Here is a 27,850-nt window from a genome sequence, read left to right as displayed (position 1 = left end):
GATTGAAGGTTGAAATGACTTGCTCAGGGTCACATAATTGGTGAGTGGTCGAGTCCCACTGCCCCATCACTGAGGACCTCTTCGCTCTCCTCAGGAAAGCTCAGCACAGCAGCTTCCCCGAACCCCCTTTTCTCCTCAGGTGGCTCACTGGGCTGAACCTGCACGTGGGGGCCGCCTGTGCCGCCCCTCCCAGTGCCCGTGGCCAGAGCGTGAAGGCTGCAGCTGCTGTCTTTGAAGCCTGCCCGGGCTGGGCTGCCGGGAAGGCCAAGCGGACGCCGGCCCCCAGGCCTAGTGCCCAGAGGACCCCCATGAAGGGAAGACGGCAGGGAGCGAACAAGGTTGGTTGGGGGCAGGTGCAGGGAGGCCTCGCTGGGTGGGTCAGGTTTTAAAGCCCCTGGGGTAGCAGGGATCTGACTTGTCTTGGTCCCAATTTCATGAGGTTCTAGATCTGGGTAATGACCCTGTTGCTTCCGTTAAAAAATGTCTATCCCCCTCTCCTTACCTCCTCCACCTCTGGGCTAAGCCCAGAGTGGGTTTGTAAGGAAATGACTGTTTCATCCCATGGGACAATGGCCTTTCCAATTAAGCTGCAGCATCCCAGGACCCTAGGTATCCATGAGAACCCCACAGTGACTGTTACTGCTGGATTGCCATTGATTCAGCCTGTCCCCACCTGATCTTGGGGGCCTCGCTCATCCCTGGGGCGGGAAGAGCAGGAGTGCAGGTGTGTGGTTGGTGCCACGGGTCGGACTCCATCACCCCCTTGACGTTACGTTTGCTGTCCGGACAAACCCATTCACACTGGAACGCTCAGTTGTAGCAAAATCTCACAGGTCATCAGAGAAGAGTGGGCAGGACATGGGCACCCCTCCACGTGGCGACCCGTGCTGGGTGGTGAGGGGATGTAGGGGAGGCAGACCTTAGAGGAAAGCCGTGACCAGAACAGGGTGGGCTCTGGGAAGGAGGGGAGAGGGCTCTGCCTGCTTCTGGACCTGCAGCTTGAAGAGTTGGGGCACCTAGGGACCATCAGGTGGTGTTTGTATTAGCTCCCTAGGGCTGCAGTACCACAAACTACCACAAGCTGGGTGGCTCAGAACCACAGAAATGTATTGTCTCACTGATGTGGAGGTTAGAAGCCTGGAATCAGAGTGCTGGCGGGGCTGTGCTTCCTCTGAGGCCTCGAGGCGAGGGTCCTTCTGTGCCCCGTCCAGCCTCCGCGGGCCCCAGATGTTCCTTGGCTGTGGCAGCACAAGCCCCGTCCCTGCCTCCACCGTCACATGATGTCTTCCCGTGTCTCTGCACATCGTCTTCCTGCTGGACGTGTCCAAATTCCCCCTTTTTATGAGGACACGAGTCATTAGATCAGGGCCCACCCTAATGACCTCATTTTAACTGGATCACCTCTGTGAAGACCCTATTTCGAAATAAGGCCTTATTCTGAGGTGTATCTTTTTCGTGGGGACTTAATTCAACCCGAAACAGTGTTCGTTGTGGAGGTCGGCTGGGAGTGAGGAAGAACCCCTAAAAAGACCCCAGGCTGAAGGTGAGCATTCGGCCTTAGAAGCGAGACCTGGAACCAGGGTCGATGACGGCGGCCATACTCGGCGAACACTTGGGCGGCGCTTTCTGCCGGGAGTTGTGATGAACAGAACCGGCGTGGATGCTGAGCTTGACTCGGGAGCAGCAGCCCCGACAGGTTCACCTCCAGGTCTGGACTCTCATTGAAAGACCCGCACGCCAATCCCACATTTCGTAGCTGCAACAGGAATGGGGCCTCGCGGGCCACCCCATCCAACCACCCTTTCTGACACGGAGATACGCCACCAAACAGGCTTTTTGTTTTTACTTTGTTGAAGGTGGCAGCTTCCTCCCAGGAATACCAAGACATCGAAGAAGGATAAGGGCCCTGAGCCCTGGCAGGGTGTTCTGGGCTGGGGGACTTGCCTGGCCGAAGGCACCTGGCAGACGAGCCTGGGCTTGCTCCCACTGCTGTCATTTAACAGTTGTCAAGCCACCAAGTTACTGAACTTTAACGAGTCCTCTGTCTCTTATGCATAAAATGAGTCAGCGCGTCCTCACGGGATTACTGTGAAGATGAAGCGAGCCGTGTGAACGCCTGTACACTAGTGCCTGTCATATGAGGCTATCACAAATGGTAGTGCCCTTGCTTCCCGTCCCTCAAGCAGAGCTGAGGATCCAGATGGGGGTGATAGTAAAGGAAGGTGTTTGCACGTGGCCTAATCTGCACCAGGGAGCTGCTGCAGGCTGTCAAGCAGTGGGAGCAGGGAGTGGAAGTGGTTCTGTTCTTTAGGATATTTCCCAGCCATCAGGTGGCCCTGCTGCTGTGAGACTTCGAGACCTGGTTCCATCCAAGGGCAATTGAGGAACAAGGTTCATTCTGTGCCTTGAGCTATTATGTCCCAGAGGTCAACACTTCCATCTGTAACAAATTAACCTCTAGGTCCCAGCAACACGTTATGTACACTTTGTCACATACTTGGGCTTTCTGGAACCTGTGGTTTTGGGAGGGGAATGGCTGAAACATAAATAAGGAGAATATAGCATGTTGTTGCTATGGAGACGGGGAGCTCCGGAGATGACAGATGACACTTGTGTTCTGCACTCTTCATGTGTGAACTCACCCAGTTTTCATAATTGACACCGTCAGGTGGCATATCAGAACGCACTCTCGCTCTAAGAACAGAACGCTGACAAATTGGACTTCAGCAAGAAAGGGATTCAATTGTCTCATGCAAGTTAAGTATGGGAGGCCAGTCCAGGGCCGCAACGGCAGCTAATCGTGCCCTCCAGCTCTGCCTGTTGTGCTCACGGCACCTGTAGGCTTCACCTCTCCATTCAGGAAGAAGCAACCGAAGGCCAAAATGCCATACAAGTCCTGTTTTCCTAGAAGCTCTTCAGTCAGAACTGGATCCATTAACGGCAAGAGCATCGGGGACGATGAATTAGTCTCAGCTGAGCAGTTTACCCTCAACAAAGGCAGAGCTGAAGTGCACACACATGCCACCTTCCTCCCCTGGGAGCTGATGCCACTGACTGACCCATCACCACTCAAGTCTGGTGTGTGTGAAATGGGGGTGGGGTCAGGCATGGTCCCTCTTTCCTGGGACCTGCCCCGTCCTTGGTCGTCACTGTGTTCCACACACACCTAGTCATGTTTTGGGGAACTCAGGCTGCAGGAGGGTGCTTTCTGGGCCTGGTTTCTATACCATGTGGGCCTGCAGAGTGTCTTTAGAAAAGGAGAAAGGATCAAGTTCTCTTTGAATTGACAGGAAATCAGCTCCCCTTGGGCTGGTCACCCCATCTCTGGGATGACACCCAACAGCTGGGTCCTGAGCACATCCACGGTCAGCACCCCATCTGACAAGCACCTGACAGTCCAGGAAGCCAGATACCCGCCCGGCACAGCTGCAGCCCTTAAAGGGGTGACACAGGGACCCACACTGCCGTGCCGTCACTACCCAAACATGTAGAAGGAAAGAAAAGGGCTGAGGACAGCACCTGCCATCACCTTAGGTTCCAGGAAGAGGGTCTCTTGAAGAGAGGATGGATCAGAGGGAGGAGACAGTTTCAAAGGAGACTAACTGGGGGAAAGAAAGCAGCTGAAATTTGGGCAGATGTTAGATGAACTTCTAGAAGGTACTTTAGAGAGAAGGGGATTCAAAACATGTTACGGAGTTAAGGACACTAACAGTGAGGAAAACGAGCCAGGAAGTGTGTTCCTTCCTCCAGGAGCTCCTCCAGGGCCACCTCAGCCAGCAGGGCTGACCACCCAACTCTATCGCGGCCCTGTGACTTTCTGGCAGGGCCAGACCCGTCTCTGGTTAACAGGAGAATGAAAAGGACAGGTCCTAGCCCCCCTGGGCTCCAGAGCGGGTTAAGTTCAATGCTGGTGGCAGCCTCCCTCTCAGGGGATGTGTGTGCTCGAACACACATACACACACACGCTGAATGTGCTCATACACACACAGAGGCGCGCGCGTGCGCTGAGCTCACCCCCCCCCCCCCACCAAGCAACTTGTCCTCCAGTGTGCGGCCCCTCACCCCTGGCAGTTGAGGGACATGGTGGGCGTGGATGGACGCTGGTAAGGAAGAGCTTCGGGAACTCCAGCTGGAGAGGGAGCTGCTCACAGGCGAGTCTGTGGGTCTCAGCAGCCCTAGTCACGCCGGCCTTGCCCGGGAGGGGGCAGAGGCAACAGGGCGGGTCCGGGAGACCCTGGGTGTTCGTTCGCTGCCCAGCGCCCACAGCACCAGGCAGCGCTCACGCAGAAAGGCTCAGTCTCCAGAGGAAAGTGGGGTGGAGGGGTGGTGGCAGTCGAGGCGCCCTGGGCTGGCTGCCAGCTGGGTGGCTGGGCAGGCAACGAGGAAGTCTCAGTCACCTGTCTCCTGTTTGATGTTCTCGATGGGAACGGGCAGCTCTGGACTCGGGGCCTTGTCAGGCGTGGCCACGTCGAGATGCTCTTCCTTTACACGCACGGTAATGACTGAGGAGGAAGAGAGGTGGGGGGCAGGGAGAAGAGAGTGTGCCTGTAACTCCGGGAAGGGCGCGGCCTCAGGATCTGGGGAAGAAATCAGGCTTCCTACGGACGGGCCCTCAGGACACGGCAAGGGGAGCCCCTTCCCCCTCTGTGGGGGCAGGCAGCACAGAAGGCCTAGGGTCCCGTCACCCCAGCCGGGCAGGCTGCCCACCCTGCCAAGCACATGAGGTGGAGAGGGCCATGCGAGACGCTTGGCTCCATTCAGAGCTGGGGGTGGGTGTTTGGGAAGCCCTCCAGGCCCAGTGGTCTGAGAAGGGTTGCTTGGTACCCAGAAACTTCCCTTCAAACTTGACTCTACTCTTCTGTGCCCAGGTGGGGAAGGAGGGGGTCGGCCTCTGAGCACCGGAGCCGCCCCCAACCTCGACCCCGCGTGGGAGGCTCTTACTCTCATCAGGAACGGGCTCCGACGAGATCTTCTCTGCCGCCTGCAGGTCGTCCTCCAGCAGGGGCTTCTTGGACCCCTGTCTGAGGGGCCGGGTCTTGGTTGGTGGTATTCTTTTTCCTTTGAATAAACACACGATTAAATCCGGGATAGGGATGCATCCACGTGACGCACGAAGGCTGGGTGTTGCCCAGTGGTCAGGCAGCACAGCAGAGGGGAAAGTGCCAGTTTGGGAGGACAGAGGCCCCAACTCTGACCTCAGCCCCCAGGGCTGTGTGCCTGCGGCTCAGAGGCTGCCTCCAGCAAGGGACTGACACCCACCTCCCCCGACTCGCCGCCATGGTTAAGCTTCCCTTTTCGGATCCTCGCTTTCTTCATGTCTGAAGTGTGAATCCCAGCCCTACATTTTGAACGGCACAGGGTCCTACCACTTGGTCGCCTCCACACCCTCACAGCATCTTAATCCTGCCTCGGGACCACACTGTTTCCTCTCTGTTCCCTTCAGGACATCCTCTCCTCTGCATGATACCACGTCAGGAAGCCCACCTCACCGCACTGGCCTGCAGCTCAGCTTGGGGCCTGCTGAGAATGGGCCTGTCTGTGGAGAGGTCCCCAAGATCAGTGGCCGCCCTTCCTCCCACTCCCTGGGGGTCATGAGGGAACGACGACAGCCTCAGGGAGCAACTTGCACCCGTTTCCTTTGGTACCTTTTACTTTCAAGCATGGCCTCTACACATGGCCTCCCTACACCCCAAATAGTCTAGTCTCTTTTCCTCGGTATCCTGACCATTGCCAGAGATGGAAGACTTACGCTCTGGGTCCCTGAAGACACAGGGTGATTGATGGCTGGGCCCGTGGGGCAAGGGGTGAAGGAGAGGGCGGGACCATGAAGAGCGCGACTTAGGTGGCGACACCCCACCTCCACTCCCAGGGACACAGGCTCAGCTGATCCCAGGTAGCTTTAGAGCATCACTTACTTTTCTTCCCAAACTGTTTCTTTTTCTTCTTTGTGGCCTCTTTGGCTTTCAGAGGCGTGGTAGGCTCTGTTGTTGAAAGTATGGAGAAGAGGTGAGGAGAGAGTTCTGAGAGGACACAGGCTGTAGGCACACCCCAAGATTCCTGTCCGCCCCTCACCGGCCTCCCTGACACAGGGGACACCCCCAGAAGGAAAGCCAAAGCTGGGCAATGAGAACGGGGAGGGGGCTGCAGAGAGGGACTGGACAACAGCTGTCCCTTCTTCCCACCCTCATCACCAGGGCTCTCGGAGGGACCTAGGGAGTTTACCTGGGTGCACAAGGGCACGAGCATATGACAGAGTGGGCAAGGTCAAGGAAGGAGCTCTGCAGGCCAGAGGGAGAGGGAGACAGAGAAGTCAGGACAGGGAGGGAGACAATGGGCCACTCTTTTCTTAGAAGTGGTCCAGGAGATTCTCGATCTCATGCCAAAGAATGAGGTGGGTGTGGGGCGGGGGCGTGGTTGGCAGGAAGGAAGAAGAAGAGGAAAGTCAAGAGCCCCTTAGGGCTGCGAGAGCCCAGACCTGTGGCCACGGGCGGCTGGAGCTGGTAGCCGGTGAGCTCACACCAGCCGACGGGGTAGATGTCCGGGGACTCACAGTCTACCCACTGGTCATACTCGCTGTCCCAGCCATCAAAGTGGATGCTGAGGAGACGGTGCACCACCCGCTTCACAGTGGCCACACAGATGAGCCGGGGCTCCATGAGGTCCACGGCCTCCAGCTTCATGCCCACCTTGAAACCATGGTTGGGGCAGTCCTGGGAGGGGGAACAAAGGCAATGACCAAGCCAGCCAGGGCCCTGCCCCAGCGGGGCAGACCTGGGGGAGGGAGCAGGGCTGAGCATGCCTGCGGGGGGAGGTTCCTCTGACCAGTGATCCCACTGCATTTTGTTCCCAGGCACTGGCCCTTTTGGGAAAGGGACCAGCTGAACTGTTCAGCACAGCGCCCATGTCAGAGTTTGGGACTTCTCCCCTGAAGTGGCGGACCTCAGTAGCAAAGACTCAAGAAAAGAGAAGGGGTTGGGATTGCCACCGCTGGCAGTGGGCAGGATTGGTCTCCTCACCGTGTTGAAGAGTCTTGATGGAGCTGCTTTCGCCTTGGTCTTCTCCAAGTAGGTCTCCCAGCTGAAAGTGTGAGCCTCATACCCTGTAGGAGTGGAAAGTGTAGGTGAGGAGGGGGGAAGGGAAGCGGGAGGGAGTCCCGGAAGGTCTCCCAGCGCCAAAGGGGCACCTGCAGCTCAGTCAGGACCCCCCCGGAGTCTCCCCAGCAGCCTTCTTCCCTCCTCCCCAGGCTGGTACCTGCTCTAGGACCATGGTCCTGTTGTACAAGTTGTTCACTGACCAAAGGGACAAGTGGGAGCTCTGCTCACCGAGCCACATACCGGCCATGGGGCCGAGCCAGCCCAGAGTATGGGCTAGTGGTGACCCTGGGTAGCTCTGTCACCTCTCCAATCCACTCACAGACTTCAAACTCCAGGGGTCTGGCTTGGCCAGGAATTGGGGCCAGTGGCCCCACCCTGCTCCTCCCAACTGTAAGGCGCGTCTTGCCTTTTGGGGGTGTGAGCTCAATGTCATTCTTCTGGCAGAAGGTGGCTGGGAAGATGGCGTGGGAAGAGGCATGATAACAGAACCAGTCTGAGCCATCTGTGGAGGGCCCCCCGTCCACACAGATCATCAGGTAGCCATCCAGGAGGACCTAGCAGGTGGAGGGGAGGAGGGCAGACAGAACATGGTATGCTGAACTGCACCCCCATCCCAGGGTGAGGTGATACGATGGGGATGCAAGGTGGATGGATCCAACCAGAGCTGGTTCTCAGCCTTCCCCGAGCTGCTTCAGAGCACTCAGCACTGGTGTAACCCCCACTCGTGAGATCATTTAGCCTCCTCACTAGATAGCAGATGCTGTGCCCGCAGGAACTGCATCTGTCTTCCTGTCAGTGTGTTCTCAGTGGACACACGGGCCCAGCCTGGAGATCTGCTGGATGGATAAATTGGCAAAACCCCCTGGAGGGCCGAAGGGTGGCTGTTGGCTCTTCAGGCTGCAGCAATAACAGAGGTTTGCAGTGAAGTCAGCCCGGCTATGGCTTGGCTAGGTCAGCACTCAAAGGAGATGGCATGTGGCAGCAGGGAAACCTACACCTGACCCAGGACAGGCTCAGGCCAGGTGTTCAGTAAGCACCTGTCCAACGCACCTCTGACCCTGACACGAAAGCAGATTCTGACCCTGACATGAAAGCAGGTAGCCCAGGAGCAGCGAGAACTGGGAAGCTCTGCCACCTCCATGCCCGCAGAAAGCCATACTGGAGGCTCCCCCAGGCTCACCTTGCAGATGGTTGCCACGCAGATGTTGCCCAGATTCAAGGGGTCAATGGCTTCCAGTTTCATCCCCTCCTCAAACCAACCGCCTTCCGTGTAGACAGCTCGAACCTTAAAGGAACGGGGCACTTGGGGAATCTCCGGGCTGGCCCAGGGAAGGTGGGAAAGCAGGCCTCATCTGCCATCGGCCTGGGAAGGAAGTGGGGAGGGAAAGGGACATCCCAGGGAAGAGCTGGGGTCCGCAGGCCTGGAGTAGACCTGTGGCCAAGGGGACAGTGCCCAAGGGCTGTGCCTCACCTTCTTGAACAGATAAGGAACAGCATCACAGTAGATCTTCCGGAAAGTGGGATGGTGGGCCATGTCGCTGCGCCTCTCTTTTAGGGAAATGGCAGAGGGAGGAAGGGAGAAAAGGAAGGTGAAGCTGCTAACAGGGCCATCTCCACGCCTCCCCCAGAAATGTGCCCCCTAGACCAGAAGGTCTCTGTAGGAACTATTCAGCCCTTAGGACCCAGACTCTTCCCACATCACATGGAAAGGATGTGGCCTATAGCCTCTAGTTTCAAACCAGTTTTTAACACTTCAACCTGAGTATCCTCAGTCAAGGCACTCAACCTCCCGGGATACTTGGTCAAGTCCTGCCATCCGCATGGTAGAGATGATCGCCTCTACCGTGCAGCATAGTTGTGGGGTGTAGAGATGTGCCCTCGCTGGCCAGGGACTTCTGCTAACCTGACAGCTTGATGCCATGGCCGACACGCCTTGACCAACCCACTGGGTGGATCAGGGGGCTCCACATGTGGCACCAGAAGTCATCATCGCTGTCGCCATCCTCGTAGAGAAGCCGTAGGCGACCCCCGATTACCGTGTCCACCACAGCCATGCGGGTCCGTGACACCTGGGACTTGTCCACCACCTCCAGCCGCATGCCCTGCCGAAAGGGGTACTTCATGCTCTCCACCATCTGCAATGACATCAGAACACAGGCCTGCTGGGGTCGTGTGGACCCTCCCACCCACTTTCCTGTTCTGTCCCTTAAGAGTAATCAGAGGATGGGGAAGGTGGAGTGGAAGCACCGCACACACTGCGTCAGGAAGCAGGTAGATGAGCCCTCCTGTCCCGCCAGGTTCAACCCTGGCTTTCAAGTCCCTAGGATGATACTGATTATATGATTTTTACATGTGCACCAAAATGCCAGTAAGTCATTATGATGGGTATTACAGAACGCTTTTCAGACTAAGGAAACAGGTGCCCCAGAGAGGTCACGTGACTTACCCAGAGTCACACGGGCTCGTGAGTGGCAGAGCTGGGCCGCAGATCTGGCTCTGGTGTCCAGCTTTGTGCTCTTTCAGGGATCTGCACTCTGACCACACGGGCACCCCGCTCCCCTCTACCTGCTGGCCCCCACTGATGGCACACACAAGCCTCGCGTTTAGGGAACTGAGTGCCCCTTGCTTCCATACATCTAATTTCAGCTCCAGCCCCTCTGCGCTGCAGCTCTGAACGGCTCTCATAGCACCTCAGTAGTGATGCCTGCCCCTCTGACACAGCAAAGGACAGTGACCAAGATGTCCACAAGCTGCTCTAGAGCCCTGGTGGCGGGGCCTGGGTGAGGAGACGGGAGATTCTTTGTCTGCTGTGACTTTGGTGCTGTCCTGCCGGGGGTAGAGGATGGTTACGTAAGCTCTGTAGGGCTTTTCCAGTACCAGGGCACTGCGGGCTCAGTGAGAAGCATCCCAGTCTCCACGTGACGGGGGGCTGAGCAGTGCTATTCCAAATCCCACCAGGAGGGGGAGCGGTTCAAGGGTCACAAAGCAGCCACCAGGACACAGATCTTTCACCCTCAGCTCAAGGGCTGGAATATACCAGGCCCATTTAGCAGAGGGAGAGACACAGGGTGAGAACTGGGCTGGGGTCCCTCTGGGCCGCCTCCCCGCCGCTGGCCTTTACTGACAAGCTCCTTTCCTCTGTGCCCACTGGTGCAGCCCACGACCCGACAATGCTTTATTGCCCTCCTTTGTTTAAGGTCACACACTGGAACTCAAGGTCTGTAAAGGCAGAAGCTAGGTTTGAGTCATTTCTATTGTACATTCTCAGCTCCAAGCACAGAACTAGGCACGGAGATGCGGGACTGGATTACCATATAGGGATTGGATCTGGACTTGAGCTCCCTCCACAGACCCACCCCTCCTCTCCTCTCCACCCCGCAATCTTCAGAGGCAGCTGCTTTTGCACGCATGCCCTGCAGGGACTGGGCACGTGACAGCTAGTGTGTGCTTGCTGACTGTTCACGCAGAGCCCTGCTCTGCCACCCAGAATCAAGCTCTTTTTAATTTAAGCAGAGATGAGGCCACCTTGACAATCCTGGTGGCCTGCACACAGCCACTTGCCTCATCCTAACACTAGGGCCAGCTCATCTTCAGTCGCCAACCCTGTCCACTGTGCAAGGTACTATGGGAAATACAGGAGAAAAAGCTTGCAGTTTTGTGGAAAAGACTATGATAATTAACAAAATATAGAGAGATGAATAGCAAATGAGCACTACCCAGTACGTTCAAATAAGGGAAAAACTGTTTTTGAGGTGCTTGGAACCATTACTCATTGAAGACCAGCTAAGGCCCACGGCGCCAATGTTCTCACCAGGCATCCGGGGCCTTGGGTGAGATGGCCCCAACTACCCTCCCATCTGATTTTCCACCGCTGGCTTCCATGCCTGCCCACATCCTACCCATAAAGGTAGAATTCAAATGCCATCTTCTCCACAAAGCCTCCCTCAATACCTGCTCGTCCTGAGGCCACAAGGCCAGTTCAACCACATGTCACGGTGGTACCTGCCCTGCATCCCCTTGGCTTGCTGCTGTGATGCTTACCCAAGCAACATGAGAACAACACGTGTGGGCATCCGGGTCAGGGGCCCCAGAGACCCTAGATGTGGCCCAGGCACCTATGTGAGCGAGCTGCACAACAGCAGCCCTGGCACACAAAGGGGGAAGAGACTAAGTCTTCACTGCATATCCTTGTGATCCCTTTGAATTTTTACCATGTGTATGATTTTTTATGTTAAAGAACTAAATAATTTTTAAAAATTAAATGCCACACAGATGATTTTGAGGCACATCTCTGGTACAAAAATCAAGGCTATTTTATAATTTTTCATGGGTGTGACTTCATTTCCTCTGCCAGACTGGACGGTCCCAGATGGCAGGGTCCACATTCTCCATATTTCCAGTGCCTTGTATACAACAAGTACTTAATAAAATCTATTGAATGAACTCTCCTGAAAATGCTATGAGCAAAGGTGAGGATCTAGAAGAAGAAATGGCAGACAAAGCAACATGATCGATGCGTCTGAGCAGGGAGGAGGCTCTTAGGCTGGGAAGGCAGACGACACCCACCATCCATCCTTAGGAAATCTGGAGCCACTAAGATTGCTAAGCAAGGGAGTCTTAGAAAAAATACTCCAGTGAATAGCACAAAGGACAGATCAAACGGGATAGGGGCAGGAAGGAGATCAGTTAGGAGACCCACAGGGCTCACTGCCAGACCTTGATATGGAAATCCACGGGAAGCGTCCTGGAGCCCACCAACCGTTTCATGAGGTAGCCCTTCCAATCGGTGAACTTGGCATGAATGGCTGCAGAGACAGAGCAGAACCCTGAGTACAGACTGACAACACTCCCACTGATGGGGCACCAAAGCTGCCCCAGAGAGCAGCAGAGGGGCCTAAATAACTTATTTCTGCCTTTTCAGGCCAGCAATCACCATCTTATAAAACCGGACTCCCCCAACTTGGACCTGCCACAGGGCCTCTGGGACAAGGCAGGACAGGAAGCAAGGAGGCAGGTGGGCCTTGTTCTGGTCTAACTGCTCCCAAGGGCCCCACAGGAACCAGGACAGGGAACGTTCTCATCAACTCACTCCGCGGGGGCACCAGGATCTTGCTGTTGATGGCACACCAGCCGATGGGGTGGACATCCACAGTCCCCAGGTTGCACCAGAAGTCATGGCTGGCGTCATTTTCAAAGCCTTCATACCGGAGCAGCACCCGGTACCCTGAGAAGGAGGAGGGAGTGGTGTGCTCTTAGGCCTTCGCTCTTCTCCAGCCTAAACAGGACTTGTGCTGCCTATTTCAAGAACTCCTTCCACAACAGCCAGAGTAAAAACAAACCCACACCACGTACTCAGAAAGCAGTACAGCACAGGAGGAAGAATAATTTTCTATAGCCTGATCAACCCTGGAATGAACTTAAAAGATGGGAGTTTCCAAACTCGCCAAGCTCTGTGGTCCCCTCTAAGGTAGGCAAGATAAAAGAACAGCAAGGAGGGAGGCAGAAACTCCAGCAGGTGGGTTTTTGTGTTTGTTTTATGAGGCTGATTTCTGCTCCACCACTGCCTGTCCATCTGGAGATGTCACTGCCCAGCCCGACCCTGCCTCGGCCGGAGGAATACCCACCTGCCGCCTGGATGACCGAGGCGATCCAGTACACACGGCTGGGGAGCACAGCATCGCTGTTGAGCACCTCCACCTTCATCCCCTTCATCACATCCTCCCACTGGTCATAGAGTGGGACCTATAAGGGGGACAGTGAGCCACCTGGGCTGGCAGAGGAGAGCAGCTGGCTGAGGGGCCTCGCGAGAGTCTGCGTCCTTCCTCCTTCGCCCCTCAGCATTGCCCCTCACTCCTTGTGTGTGGAAGGCCAGGCCGGGGACCAGGGATGAAGAGACGGGCAAGACGTGGTGGTGGGGCTGGGCAGAGACCCAGAGTCAGATGGTCCTGGGTGCTAAGCTCTCCAGGGCCGCTCCTGGCTGCTATCCTCATGGGCACACCATGGCTGCGCCAGCCTGCGTGACAGTCACGACGCCTAACAGTTTCTCACCCTCACCACGTGCCAGGTGCCATTCTCGGCACAAATAGCACCTCTTCCAGTCGTCACTCCACCTGGGCCGTTAGGACCACGACCCCTGGTCTCACAGCTGTCGCCAGGCTGGCTCTCACAGAGCCGGCTGCCCACCCACCGCTCTGGCACATCCTTTCTCCACCTCTCCTCCTCCTGTTAACATGCCCCCGACAGCACTGGACTGCTTGGGGCTGCCTCCCCAGTATCTAATCCTTACTTTGCTGCCAGTGGCACTTTGGTTCTCCTTTAGGGAGATTCTCCTTTTTTCCTTCTCAGCCCTGGTTTCAGCCAATCAGTGTATCCCATTCCATCTCCCTGGCCGGAGGGACTGGGTTCATCACAGAACCCCGAAACAGTTATACTGCTCAGGCACGTTCAGGTGGGCTTTTTACAGAGCATATCGAGGCAGATATATTAGTGCAAGTATGATGCAACTCCCCGCAATGAAATGCCTGAACTGCTAGAGAATTCAGGAAATAAAGAGCTCCCCCCACTGGGAAAGACGTGCACCTTCACTAGCACCCAGACAGGAGAGGAGGAGTTAAGCTGCATCGAGTGCCAACCTTCTCCTGATCAGCAGCCTCCCCAGAGTTCAGTAGCAGCTCAGAAATTAGAGGCTAGGAAGTGGGTTTAAAGAGGCCTCCTCCTGGATTTCCCGGGTTTAGGAAATTGGCTTGAAAGACAAGAGAGCTCCCTCGGTTTCTCTCTGCGCCTGCAGGAGACCACCGCTCAGGCCTGCCTGCTAAGTTCTTCGGCTCCAAGCCCAGCCCTCCAGGTCTCAGCCTTTGCTGTTTCTCAGTGACAGGGAGTCGGGGAGCCTTTAGATGAAGGGGCTCCAGGAGGCATCCACATTGGCCTCCCGGGACCAAGGGGCCCAGGGCAGTTCACAGCACCAAGCTTTCAACGCGAAAGCACTAAAAATGGGGGAAAAGGAGAAAGAGATTCTCAAAGTTTGCTTCTGGATATCAAAGCACAAAGTGCCATTATGTAAATAAGCGAAGTGGGGAACCTCCGAGGGGCTAGAAGCTCGCATTGAGGGCCTGTGGGAGGACTTTCTGAAAAAGTGGACAGAAAGGTAAGCTGGAGGGAGCGGCAAAGCTGGGCTTCGAGCACCCAGACCTCACCCTGTTCTCTCCCGGCGCCGACGTTGCGAGGCAGGTGGGTGAGATGGTGGCAGTACTCAGGACCCTGCCCGCCCTCCCCTCATCCCCAGGGCACTCACGTGTTTAAAGCAGCTGACAGGAGCAGCCTTGTAACTGTGATCCTTCAGGAACTTCCCCCAGTCGAAACCCAAGACCAGCGCTGCGGGGCAAAGATGGAGAGGGTTAAAGGGTCGAAGCTGGGAGCTCCGGCAGCAGCCATTCCAGGACCCCGGGCCGGAGGGGCGGGGGCAGCAGGTCCCTTCCTCACCCCATACCTGCCCCAGCAGCGGCCATCAGGACGGCGGAGGGCCTTATCCAAAGGCTGCCAGACTCTTAGGAGTAGAGGAAACACTCAGAGGGAAATATGTCTGGTCTTCCTTCCCCAGAGAAAGACGGAAATTCAAAGACCCTTGGGCTTAAATTCCTCAGACCGCCCCCAACCTCTCATTGGCCACAGCCAATCTCAATGGGTGGGAGGTGCACACACCTAGGCCCCTCCAACCCTTGAGCCTGGGGGCTCAATATCGGTCAGACACTCAGAGCATCTAGCGCAGTTGCTTCATGCCTACATTTGCTCAGAAATAGCTACGCAAGCTCAGAAAGAGAGAAAGGTTCCTCCCTTATCCCATCACCCTTCTTCAAACAAGATCTGGGTCTCCACTGCCCCAGGGAAACAGAAGCCAGAGAGCTAAAGGCAACGCAAAACAAAAGAAGCTAATCCTCGGCTTTTAAATTATCAAGAGTAGGGGTCTTGGCAATTTAAGAGTGATTGAGGGATCTTCTGGGGTAATTTCACAATTACCAGGTGAGGAAGATACAATCCAAAGCAAGCCTGGGCCGGCGCTTTCTAGCTGGCCACCTTTTCCAATCCTCGCTCCTTGGGAGGCCACCCCAGTCCTGGCACTGCACCCAACCTGCTTCCTGAGCACCGGTCCCTGCAGTCTTACCGTCCTGCCCTGTTGGTGTCCCATCTGCGAGTTGTCCTGTCCCTTGGGAATGGAGGAAGGCTCCAATTTTGGCAGACCAGGCAGCTTTGTGCAGGACTTTGGCCTTCTTGGTAGGTGGTTTTCCCTGGAGGGAGGAGAGGGTGTGTAGCCTAAAGGCTAAGAACAAGGCTCTGGATTTGGACACGTTTAAAACAGGCATCACTCCAGTTAACCTCTTTGGGACTTCAGTTTCTTCATTTGTAAATCAAGATGATAACAATGATAATGCTTAGCTCAGAGGGGAGTTGCAAGGATGGGGGTTGCCCACACTTAGCTATTGTTCAGCTAGAGAGGGGGTGGGGATTGGCAGAGCCACACGCAGGGAGGGGCACTTTTACTATCTTTTAAGCCCCGCCTCTGCCAGGAACCTCTTCTTGGTGTCGTCAACTCTCAGCCATCTCCTTCCTTTGGTGCTCCTACAAACTTATGGCAGAGAATGGGCTTCAAAGGGCTCGTGAACTGAACCATGGACTCGCTCTAGAACATACATGAATGTTCTAGAGAGAGTCCATAGCTTATCGGGTGCTCAAAGGCATCCTCCCCCAAAGTGAAAGGCCACTGATCTGGTCTGTAATTTGTAACTTAAGTACTGATCAGAAAGGCCCAGAGAATTTATTAAAGAGATCGGTGAGATAGAAATGTGGATTGAGGGAGTTCCCTGGCAGTCTAGTAGTTAGGGTTTGGCGCTTTCACTGGTTCAATCTCTGGTTGGGGAACTGAGATCTTGCAAGCTGTGAGGCATGGCCAAAATTTTTTTTTTTAATTTGGGTTTAAATTCCAGAGACCTGGGTCCAAACCCTGGCTCTTCAATTTTATTTGTGTACCTCTAAGTAAGTTAGTAAAAATTTTTGAGCCCTTAAAATCGGAATCTTTAAAAATTCATTTTTTAGGGATCACTGGTTGGACTGAGAGTGCCAAGCCCATAGCAAGTATCCCCAAACTATAGTTATAAACAATACCATTATTAGCTCACTGAGAAGGACTTTTCTATGCCTTGACTAAAATCTGCAAAATGAGGGACATAATAGTAACTGTCTCACAGAGAGATAGAGGGTATGAGGCACTAAGCAGAAGAGCGGGCACTGCAACCCTCACGCTTCACAGGACAATCACCCGGGGAGCTCGTTAAAGGCCCTGTGTCCAGGCTACACTCAGCCCCAATTAAATCAGAATCTTTGCGAGTAAGACCCAAGCATCAATATTTTTTAAGGTTTGCAGGTGACCCCAACGTGCAGTCAAGTTTGAGAACCGGTGCTGTGAAAACACAAGGCCAGTCTGCTGATTGTTCCTGTCTCAGCGCCCACGGCCCCAGGAAGGGTCTTCCAAGTGATGGCCTCTCACCTGTAATCTAGCCAAGATACTGGCTTTCTTGGAGTTGGAGGAGTAGCTCCTAGAACAGGAGACGCTGCAGAATCTCTTGGTCTTGGAGAAGAAGGCTTCCCTCGTACCCACGATACCACACATCTCACAGACAGCTGGGAAGAGAACTTAGCACATGACTCCCTTGATCGTCACTCCAAATCAAACAAAATGATGGGCCCTTCAAAACCTGGGGCACTGCATTAATCAGGTGAGTCCCAGGCCCCCTAAGGCTGACAGAACTGGAATAGAAGGTTTGGGTGTGTACACCTAAAGCTCCTTAGCACCCCTTGGCTATATGTGTCAATGGTGGGGCTAAGGAAAATCCATGAGGATGACTGGGGAAACAGGTGAGTGTTGGAAAGTTTGCAAAGAGGAAAATGAGAAGAAAAAACGTACCCATATCATTTAACTTCCGTGGGCCTACTTTTTTCTCATCTATAAAGAGACTGAACTAGATCAATGTTTCATCCCTGGTATCACATCAGAGTCATTTGAGGAGCGTTTAAAAATGCCCAAGCCTGGGTTTCCCTGGTGGCGCAGTGGTTGACAGTCCGCCTGCCGATGCAGGGGACACGGGTTCGTGCCCTGGTCGGGAGGATCCCACATGCCGTGGAGCGGCTGGGCCCATGGGCCATGGCTGCTGCGCCTGCGCGTCCGGAGCCTGTGCTCCGCAACGGGAGAGGCCCGCGTACCGCAAAAAAAAAAAAAAAAAAATGCCCAAGCCTGATTCTAATTAACTGGTCTGTGGTGGGACACAGGCATCTGTGGTTCGTTCAGAGTTCCCCAGGTGATTCTAATGTGCAGCCAGGCGATAGCATCCCTGGACCAGATGGTCTCTAATAGTTCGTTCCAGTTCTAAAGTTCTAAGATTCTAAGAGAATGGTTAGAAGAAGATAGAAGGGAGAAAGATAAAAGAAAGGGGAGAAAGGAAGAGAAGACAGGATGAATGGAAAGGAAACAAGTGGCAAAGAGTATTAGATTCTCCTCTCCTAAAGAGTAAAGGGACCAGGGGACAGAAATGTCATCACGGACCATCTGGCCTCCCCATCATCACAGGCAGTCCCCACACTGGAGGCCCTGACACAGGCGTCCAGGAGCTGTGTAAGCATCACATCTCTGAAGCCAACTGTCTTCCAGATGATTCACAGGGATCCTCAACTGCCCACCCCTACCCTAACCCTCTAACCCGGAGGTCACTTTATTCTGTATTTTCCCCCCTCTCACTTCCAACCCACAAGCTATTTCTTGTCCCTTCCCAGATAGTAACCAGATCACTTTAGGTGTCCTATATTCTCAATATCTAGAGAACAGGACAATCGCAAAAGCAGCACCATGTTAATGACTGGCATCTAATATGTGCTGAATAAATATTAATTATAAGAAAGAATGAAATCACAATTTGAAATCAGACTGCAGCAGAGGAAATGACCCTTGGGGATACTTGGGGTGCCTCTGCTCTCTCCTAGGGCCTTAGACATCAGATCAAAGGGCCCTTCACACCTGGACAGCTCTGCCCACCTGGCCTATATCCCCCTCTTCCTCCACAGCCTCTGAAACCTCCCCCTCTTCAGGGGACACTCTGAAGGCACCTGGCTCAGAACCACTGCCATCCATGGAGCGGGGAGTCCCAGGGCTAAGCAAATGCAAGGGGGAGGTGGGCAGCTCCCCTGCTTCCCGATCCTCATTTTCTGCTTCACTTGACTCCTCGAGGTAGGAGCTGCTCTCACTGCCCGCACTGCTGTTATAACTCCGGAAACTGTCGTAGCCACCAAAGAGCTCCAAGTCATCATCTTCCTCTTCCTCCTCCATTGGTTCTGAAGTCTCCTAGTGACACAAAAGCAGGCAGAAGGAATTATGGTTGGCTTAGTGTATGGGAAGGGAAGCTGCAGATCTGCTATCAACTCCCTTTCCAGTTCTTGGTCAAGTCAACACTTTTGGGCCAAGTGGCAGGCAGAATCAAATACTCCTTTTGCAAACACCTGGATCATTACTCTTGTTTATACATTTCTCAACTGCAAATCAAAAGAATACCTTAGGGGCTTCCCTGGCGGTACAGTGGTTAAGAATCCGCCTGCCAATGAAGGGGACATGGGTTCGAGCCCTAGTCCAGGAAGATCCCACATGCCGCAGAGCAACTAAGCCCGTGCACCACAACTACTGAGCCTGCGCTCTAGAGCCCACAAGCCACAACTACTGAAGACCGTGCGCCTAGAGCCCGTGCTCCGCAATAAGAGAAGCCACCGCAATGAGAAGCCTGGGCACCACAACGAAGAGTAGCCCCCACTCGCCACAACTAGAGAAAGCCAGCGCTCAGCAGTGAAGACCCAATGAAGCCAAAAATAAAAAAAAAAAAGAATACCTTAGCAAGACAGAAAACATGTATTAGGAATTCACCAAGGTCCCTCTGTGGATTTATAAGTGATGACATTTTACCATAATTCAAACAGAATACACTGATGTGAAAATATCCTAAGCAAAGTGCCTCATGAAGACTTTCTGGGGAAGATGTATTTTAGAAACTCATTCTTCCCCCTTCAGCATATGTACACCAAAGTAATTTCAACTCAAAAACAACTTAAGTCAGACAAAAGTTAATTTGGGGCCCAGACTGCCCTAAAGAGGATTTCAGAGGCTAATGACACGCTAGCTATAGCACTGTGGTATATACAATAGCTTTGGACTCAGCTCTGATCCTAACTAGCTGTGGGTCCTTGGGCATGTCATTTAACCTCTCTGGGTCTCAATTTTCTCATCTATAAAACAAGAAAAGTATTTGGCTCCAGGAAGTGGAATGTAAATGAGATACTGTATATAAATCTACCTGGCATGTTGTAGAAAAGGTGTGAAGAATTTGGGCTCTAGGCCAGGGCTCCAATACCATCCCCACTGCTTACTAGTTACTACCATCCCTACCGTATGACCTGCAGCAGGTCAATCTCAATGCCTCAATTTCCGCACCTGTAAATGAGGACAATTCCACCTATTACATAGGCTTTGGGGGAGAAGTAAGGGTTAATATGGGCAAGGCACTCAGAGCAGTGAGTTGCACACAGTATGTGCTCAATAAATGTTGGCGATTATTACTGGTTAAAAGCATGGGCTCTCAAACCAGGTACACCTGAGTTTGAATCCAGGATCTTCCACTTACTACCTGTGTGATTTTGTGCAAGATATTTAACCTTACTGCTCCTGGTTTCTCCATCAGTACAATGGAGATAATAACAAGCCCTCTTTAGAGGACTGCTGTAAATACTGATATGACATGCAAAGCCTAGTTCCATTTCCAGCAGTTAGTGACAGCTCTAAAACTGTGAGCTGTCATTCTTACTCTCCAACTGTATGATTCTTTTCCTTTACCCTTATAGAGTTTTTGAGCGATTCCACTTTACATTTACAACTACACATGCAAATGTGCTAGAAAGGAAATTCAAATATAAGGTGACCAGAAACCAAATGATTAAAGGATGCGTGGGTCACAGGTGGTGGTAGAGTGGAAAAAGCAAACCTGGTAGAGTTTTGGAACTTGAGGTACTTAGTGCCCATCTCCTTCACTTTACAGTCCTGTGACCCTCCTGGGGAGTCGCACCACCCCTCCGGGCCTCAGCTACCTGAACCGCAAAAACGAGACACTGGGCTGTTGAGTATACTGGGAGATAATGCACGTGAACGCTCCGGACACGGAGGGTTTATTAAACTTTAATCATCCCTTACTTCCCACCAGGATGTGACAGGCCTCATAGTCCCTAAAGGACACCACCATGAGACAAGGAGGAGGAGGAAGATTCAGGAGCTCTCAGATTCTGAACCCAATTCCCCTTCCCCAGGCCAGGGAGGCTGTTCCTCCCTCAACTACTCGGCCCCAGCAGAACTGGAGCAAAAAGCAACGCCAATCGCCTCGGGCCCTGCTCAGCCTAACTGCCTGTTTATCCATCCTTCCACCCTCCACCCTCCAGGCGTCGCTCAAAGGCCTAAAGAAGGGCCCACCGAGCGGAGCTCTCGGGGTTCCCTTTCCCAGTCACGAGAATTCCTCTCCCTCTCACCTCGACGCCCCGGGTCTTCTCCATGAGACTAACAGTTTCTTCAACCGTCACCAGGTGCGGGAAGCCATATTGGCCTCGCTGCTCTCCCCGAGCGCACTCATTGGCCGCCTCCCAGAGCCGCGGGCCAATCACGCTGCAGGAAAGAGGTAAAGCCGGTTCGGCGCTCCCCTGTGCCCCTCCTCCCCGGGAGAGGGGGAAGCCGCGGACCTTATGGGACTTGTAGTTCCCCCTTGGGTGCGCTTGAAGTGGGAGGGGGCGTTGCTATAGCGACGTGAAAATTTCCCCCGGCCTCAGAGCTGCGGCGGCTCGCGCGGACAGTTCTCGTTTCTCCACGCCAACCTCTTGCTATCACTCCAACCCCATTCTTCATTAAAGTTATTGATTACCTAAGATAGGTACTGTCCAGGCGCCAGGAATAACCTCGGACTCTCCCTGATCAGAAATTTAAGGTGCCCTAGGGCGGGGATGCTAGCAGAGAGACTCTTTTCCGGTTCAGGCAGAAACTGGAATACTCTTATGCTCAATGCTGTAAATGTCCCGCATGCTCAAAATCCTGCAAAACTACCTCTTACATCACCATCTCCTGAAAAAAAACTCAGATACGTGGCTCTCTGCCTCTTTCCTCTTGGATTTCCCACAACCTCCTTACACACTCGGAGTTCTAGGTGCTGTCGTAGAGCTTTACAAACATCTCAAATCAGAGATAATCAATCACCCTTTTAAAGATGAGGATGGACTTCCCTGGTGGCCAGTGGCTAAGACTCTCTGCTTCCACTGCAGGGGTACGGGTTCGATCCCTGGTACAGGAAGTTCCACATTCTACAGTGCGGCCAAAAAGGGGGGGAAAAGAAAAAGAGGACGATGAGGAAACGGTGGCTCTTTGGGTTTAGACACTTTCTAACATCACACAGGATTGGACTTTAAGATTTAGTCCAAATTCTTTCCCTATGCTATGCTGTACTCTAACTGAGAATCTAACTGTAATAAGTGGGGCTCAACATATATTAAATGTTTCTAAATTTGAGGTCCACCAGATATATGTGAAAGTCTTTCCTGATTTCTTTCGTTTCTTCAACCCTTTCTACCTCCAACCCCATATCTGTGCTATCCACAGAAACTGTTGGTTCTTTTTTTAAAATATTTATTTGGGTGCACCGGGTCTTAGTTGCGGCACGCTGGATCTTCATTATGGCATGTGGATCTTTAGTTATGGCATGTGGGATCTAGTTCCCTGACCAGGGATAGAACCCGGGCCCCCTGAATTGGGAGCGTGGAGTCTTAACCACTGGATCACCAGGGAAGTCCCTGTTGGTTCTTCTACCTCCAAAATGTATCCTGTATTTCTCCACCTCTACCACCCTAATACAAGCCACTGGTCCACTGCAGCAGCCCTCCAACTAGTTTCTTAGTTTGAATCTTCATCTTCTTTAATCCAGGCAGGTGATCTTTTAAAATCACAAACCAGATCATGTTCATTCTCTTGCTTAAAACCCCTAATAGCTTCCCCTTGCACTTTGAATGAAATCCAAACAATCGACAATAACCTGGCCCCAGCTTTCTTTTCAACCTCCTCTTGTACCATCCTCTCTACCTTTCGCTGCATCCATCCACTCACCTCTTCTTTCAGTTTTTGACTGCCAAGCTTGAGTTGGCCTCAGGGCCTTTACACTTGCTGTTCCACGTGTATGCAATATTCTTTCCATGGCTCTTCTCATGGATGGATCTTCATCTTTTTAGATTTCAGCTCAAAGGCACCTCGTCTGGGACCTTATTTAAAGTAGTTGTTCCCTCCCCTCACTCTGTATCTCTTCCCCCATTTTACAGTCCTTTGTAGTACTTGTTTCTGTCTGAAATGCTTTCATTCATTAGTTTACTTGTTTATTGCCTATCTCCTGCCACTGGAATGTAAGCCTCATGAGGGCTGGGACTTAAGTCTGTCTTGTTCTCTGCTGTATTTCCAGAGCCAAGAACAGAGCCTAGCATACACTAAGTGCTCAAAGACTAAAGAGCTAGTTAATGAGACTTCAAGGATTACAACAGGCTGCTGCTTTTTTCTCCCTGTTTCTTCATCAAAGATTTTTTTAAAATTGAGGTATAGTTGATGTACAATGTTATATAATTTTCAGATGTATGACATAGTAATTCACAATTTTCAAAGGTTATATTCCATTTATAGTTATTACAAAATATTGGCTAATTTCCTATATTATACAATATATCCTTGTAGCTTATTTATCTGTACATAGTAGTTTGCCCCTCCCCCCTTTCCTCTCCCCACTTGTAACCACTAGTTGTTTCTCTATATCTGAGTCTCTTTCTTGCGGGCCTCTCACTGTTGTGGCCTCTCCCGTTGCGGAGCACAGGCTCCGGACACGCAGGCTCAGCAGCCATGGCTCACGGGCCCAGCCTCTCCACAGCATATGGGATCTTCCCGGACCAGGGCACGAACCCGTGTCCCCCGCATCGGCAGGCAGACTCTCAACCACTGCGCCACCAGGGAAGCCCCCCTTTTTTTTTTTATAAATTTATTTATTTACTTTTGGCTGTGTTGGGTCTTCGTTGCTGCACGCGGGCTTCCTCTAGTTGTGGCGAGCGGGGGCTACTCTTCGTTGCGGTGTGTGTGCTTCTCATTGCGGTGGCTTCTCTTGTTGCGAAGCACAGGCCCTAGAGCGTGGGCTTCAGTAGTTGTGGTTCGCGGGTTCTAGAGCACAGGCTCAGTAGTTGTGGCGCATGGGCTTAGTTGCTCCGCGGCATGTGGGATTCTCCAGGACCAGGGCTTGAACCCGTGTCCCCTGCTTTGGCAGGCGGATTCTTAACCACTGCACCACCAGTGAAGTCCCCCGAGTCTCTTTCTTTTTTGTTGTATTCACTAGTTTATTTTTTAGATTCCATATATAAGTGATATCATACAGTATTTGTTTTTCTCTGTCTGACTTATTTCACTTAGCATAATACCCTCCAAGTCCATCCATATTATTGCAAATTGCAAAATTTCATTCTTTTTTATGCCTGGGTCATATTCCATTGTATACATATACCCCATCTTCTTTATCCATTTATCTGTTGCTGGATAATTAGGTTGCTTCCATTTCTTGGCTATTGTAAATAATGCTGTGATGAACGTTGGGGTGCATGTACCTTCTTGAATTAGTGTTTTCGTTTTTTTTCGGATATACAGCCCGGAGTTTTAATTTGTAAAATAGGAGTAAGACCACCTCATTGGGTTTTTGTAAGAATTAGAAATAATAAATGTGCAGTGCCTGCCACATACAGGGAAGAGTAAATGGTAGTTATTTTCATCCTATTAGATGCTAGGTGGCAGCAACTAGAAGAGTAAACCTACCTAGAAGAATAACTTCTGTGAGTTGCTTAAACTTTTATAATTTTATAAATGCACAGCCATGAATCTCACAGACAGAGAATCTGCTCCTGGCAAACAAATCAACTTATTCATCATATACTTATTTAGTGCCTACTTTGTGCCTGGGACCACACTGGACACTTGAGGAGTAAGAGGTGAACAGCTCTGTCCTCATGGAGTTTACTGCCTCCTGCAGGGAGATAGTGGAAACTGAACAAACATCTAGTTCCAACTGAGAAGGAAATTAGCAGGGCACTGTGATGGAGAATAGGGAAGTGAGCACCTGCAGAGGGGGTGTGGGGAGAAGGCCTTACTTGCAGGATGAGAAGGAGCCAGTTAGGAGAAGAGAGTTGCTGGGGAAAGGTCATTCCAGGCACAGACACAGAATTTAGAGAGGGAGGTGAACAGCTCCAGTTGGCAGGAGAATATAATGGGAAAGCTTTAAAGGTTTTAAGGAGGGGAGTAAATGGTTCAGATTATGTTTTAAGAGCTCACTCGCTGGGTGCTGTGTGGAGAATGGATTGGAGGTGGGTCAAGAGAAGCAGCAGGGAGACCAGTTAGAAGGCTCCTGGACTGATCCAAGGGAAGGACGATGGTGGCTTGGACCAAGGCAGACTTAGAAGGCATGCAGAAAAGTAGAAGAATTTGAGAAATATGTTGGAGGCAGTAATTAATTGTATGGAGTAGGTTTGGAAGAGGAGGAATCCAGAATGACCCTGGGCAAACCTGTCAGATGGGTAGACGGTGGGACCATGTTCTGTAGTCGTTAAAAACTGTACAAGGAATAAGGGAGTTTGGGTGGCTGAATAGAGGGAATTAAGAATTCTGCTTGGTCTAGCATGCCTCCAAGAGGGCAAGAAGGCAGCTGGAGCTCACCAGAGAGCCCTGACCTGGAGATGTAAATCCTGCAATTTTTGACAACCTCCCTTTAAGATAGAATGAGAGTCCCTAAATCCATCTTCTCTGTGATGTATTATTTTTCACATCTCAATGCATATATCATTAACAGTAGAGGAAAGCGGAAACTGGAGCTTTCCAGTTTCACACATTTCAACAAAAGAAACAAAATTACCAGGCTTTGGGGGAGGGAAGGAAGCTGAGGCAGGACCCCACAGTGACAGAAACTGTTAGCATAAGTTGAAATGGCGGTTAATTAGGAATTCAGTTGAAACATCTTATTAAACACAGGTTGCTAAGCAACAGTGGCCACCCTGGAACAGTGTGGCTGTTCCTTCTGCAGTGGAGCTCCTGGGCCTTGGGTCTGAGCTGTTGCAAAGTTACGCTTTTTGGCTGGTCTGAGCCATGCCTTTACACACAACCTCATATACTCCCTTCTTTTGGGGGGGCTTCCCTCTGTGAGTCACTGTCCCTGTCTCTCTGGGATCATTAATCTCTCACTGTCAGACCCCAGTTAACAGCACAAATGTGCTCATATGTCACCCATTCTATACAAATAAATCCCTTGAAATCACCTCCTCTGTCCCTGGCCACGGTGCTATTCCACCCCCCAATGTCTTGAAAGAATTGTCTGCACACACTACCTCCACTTCGGCTTCTCCTCACTTCGACACCTGTCCCCACACTCCACCAAAAGCACTCTGGCAAGTTCAAGTACAGCTTCTCTGATGTAGAGCCACATCTTTCTTCTCTCAGTGGCATTTGATATAACCGATGACTCCATGCTTCCTGAAACACTGTCCTTTCTGGGTCCCTCTTGGTTTTCCTCCTGCCCCTCTGGCCAATCCTCTCTCCTTTGCAGGGCCTTCCTCTTCTACCTCAACCCTAAGGAATGGTGATCTCCAGGGCTCTGTCCTGGAACTGCTTCTTTTCTCTTTACTTCTCACTGAAGGTGATGCCTTTCATTCTTTTTTAAATTTAATTAATTTATTTTTGGCTGCATTGGGTCTTCCTTGCTGCTTGCGGGTTTTCTCTAGCTGCGGAGAGTGGGCGCCACTCTTTGTTGTCATGCCCGGGCCTCTCATTGCGGTGGCTTCTCTTGTTGTGGAGCACGGGCTCTAAGTGCGTGGGCTTCAGTAGTTGTGGCACACGAGCTCAGTAGCTGTGGCTCGTGGGTTCTAGAGCGCAGGCTCTGTAGTTGTGGCGCATGGGCTTAGTTGCTCTGCAGCACGTGGGATCTGCCAGGACCAGGGCTCGAACCCATCTCCCCTGCATTGGCAGGCGGATGCTTAACCACTGCGCCACCAGGGAAGCCTGATGTCTTTCATTCTTAATGCTGTAAATGCCATTTATATGCACCGGATTCCAATCTTCAGCCTGTGTGTTTGTCCTCTGAGTTGCAGACTCATATATCCATCTGTAGAGATAACTTACATCATAAACTGCAAAACAGAACACTTTATTCCCTTACCCCAAACCTATTTCTCTTCTAGTTTTCCCCATTTCAGTACTCAGCACCATCAGCCACTCAGGAACTTCCTCTTGATTCCCCCATCTTTATCGCTTACTTTCAATCTGTCAGCAAATCCCTATAATTCTCCAAAACCTATCTCAGATAGTTCCTCTTCTTTCTATCCCTACTGCCACCCCTTAAACCCAGACCACTATCATCCCTGCTCTGGATTTCACTGAAGCCTCCTAGCTGGTCTCTCTTAACCTATCCTGTAAATTGGATTAACTCCTCTGCACCAGTGCTGTGCAGGCTGGGTGCTCGTTTCCATATCATACCACACCTGTCTGGCCTTCCCCCAGTTACTTCATAAGATCTTTGGGGAGAGGGCAGGACGACTCATGTTGAGGTTAGAGAGATAGGGAAGGACCAGAGTAAGAGTTATTTATCTTTTTTTTTTTTTTTCCTTGCGGTACGCGGGCCTCTCACTGCTGTGGCCTCTCCCGTCGCGGAGCACAGGCTCTGGACGCACAAGCTCAGCGACCACGGCTCACAGGCCCAGCCGCTCCGCGGCATATGGGATCTTCCAGGACCGGGGCACAAACCCGTGTCCCCTGCATCGGCAGGCGGACTCTCAACCACTGCGCCACCAGGGAAGCCCTATTTATCTTTTTTTAATAGAGAAAAATGTTTTCTTCTTTCTTCCTTTTTTTCTTTTTAAAAAAAATTTATTTATTTTTGGCTGCGTTGAGTCTTCGTTGCTGCTCGTGGGCTTTCTCTAGTTGCGGCGAGCAGGGGCTACTCTTCGTTGCGGTGCGCGGGCTTCTCATTGCAGTGGCTTGTCTTGTTGCCGAGCACGGGCTCTAGGTGCGTGGGCTTGTGGCACACGGGCTCTACAGCGCAGGCTCAGTAGTTGTGGCGCACGGGCTTAGTTGCTCCGGGCATGTGGGCTCTTCCCTGACCAGGGCTCAAACCCGAGTCCCCTGCATTGGCACCAGGGAAGCCCCCAGAGTAAGAGTTATTTGTTCAAATGATTTACTGAGTGCCTACTGTTCTTTGGACACAACAGCAAACGGGAGGACGGCACAGTTCCTGCTCTCTTGGAGCTTCCATTCCAACATAATCCAAAGGAAAGGAGACCAACGCTTTCCGGCCCCGACAAGCGGGGGGCATGGTGCTAACCGCTTTGACACCCGGTCGGCCACCTATGACTCTGGGAAGGCCTCAGTTCTTCGCTTCATCTGCAAAATGGGATGATAACGGTTAGCTCCTGACTCTCTGGTGCTCCCCCGGTGGTAGGGGGTGGGGATGCCGCCTAAGTGAAAGGGGATCGAAATAACTGCCCCGCCTCTATCCCCGGAGGGGCAGGGCGGGCCAGTGGGTCACGTGGCCGGGCGGCGCTCGCCGGTTCCCAGCGCCAACCGCTGGCCCCCCCCCGCCCCGCCCCGG

General features: G+C 52.3%; 2 protein-coding genes across 6 annotated transcripts in view; one reads left to right on the top strand and one right to left on the bottom strand.

Moving 5' to 3' along the window:
* The window catches only part of CHADL (chondroadherin like), a 37,601-nt gene extending 9,822 nt beyond the window's left edge, over positions 1 to 27,779 (top strand). For 2 of the 4 annotated variants that reach the window (XM_089921367.1, XM_022596717.3), the window contains one exon: positions 140 to 5,086. In XM_089921367.1, the coding sequence (XP_089777493.1) occupies positions 140 to 389 (250 nt within the window). In that variant the 3' untranslated portion in view covers positions 390 to 5,086. Of the gene's footprint in view, positions 1 to 139; positions 5,087 to 5,443 lie in introns of those variants that run through there. The other 2 variants (XM_089921369.1, XM_089921368.1) reach the window with 2 other exon arrangements.
* L3MBTL2 (L3MBTL histone methyl-lysine binding protein 2) lies at positions 2,717 to 20,779 on the bottom strand. 2 transcript variants are annotated; one of them, XM_022596719.3, is made up of 17 exons: positions 20,694 to 20,779; positions 18,243 to 18,477; positions 16,633 to 16,766; positions 15,253 to 15,376; positions 14,386 to 14,465; positions 12,719 to 12,836; positions 12,184 to 12,318; positions 11,811 to 11,899; positions 8,998 to 9,229; positions 8,566 to 8,642; positions 8,275 to 8,379; positions 7,501 to 7,648; positions 7,017 to 7,099; positions 6,476 to 6,710; positions 5,916 to 5,981; positions 4,942 to 5,058; positions 2,717 to 4,577 (listed from the first exon to the last, which is right to left on the bottom strand). In XM_022596719.3, the coding sequence occupies exons 1-17, from the start codon at positions 20,715 to 20,717 to the stop codon at positions 4,390 to 4,392; spliced, it is 2,190 nt and encodes a 729-aa protein (XP_022452427.1). In that variant the 5' UTR covers positions 20,718 to 20,779; the 3' UTR covers positions 2,717 to 4,389. The 2 variants fall into 2 exon arrangements, with proteins under 2 accessions (XP_022452427.1, XP_022452428.1); XM_022596720.2 differs by having other exon boundaries at positions 2,717 to 4,502.
* Positions 27,780 to 27,850: the final 71 nt, after the last annotated feature.

Source organism: Delphinapterus leucas, chromosome 11 (genome assembly GCF_059928025.1).
Source record: "Delphinapterus leucas isolate spDelLeu-1000000601 "Yukka" chromosome 11, BTC_Dleu_Yukka2, whole genome shotgun sequence".
Lineage (NCBI taxonomy): Eukaryota > Metazoa > Chordata > Mammalia > Artiodactyla > Monodontidae > Delphinapterus > Delphinapterus leucas.
The sequence above is the reverse complement of the archived record's forward strand: the minus strand, read 5'-3'. Positions and strand labels throughout refer to the sequence as shown.

Coding starts and splice junctions, on each gene's coding strand:
- L3MBTL2 (XM_022596719.3), bottom strand. CDS start 20,717: ATGGAGAAGACCCGGGGCGTCGAG. Junction 8,643..8,997: donor CCATGGCATCAAGCTGTCAG/GTTAGCAGAAGT, acceptor TTTCCCTAAAAG/AGAGGCGCAGCGACATGGCC. Junction 5,059..5,915: donor GAAACAGTTTGGGAAGAAAA/GTAAGTGATGCT, acceptor GTTTATTCAAAG/GAAAAAGAATACCACCAACC.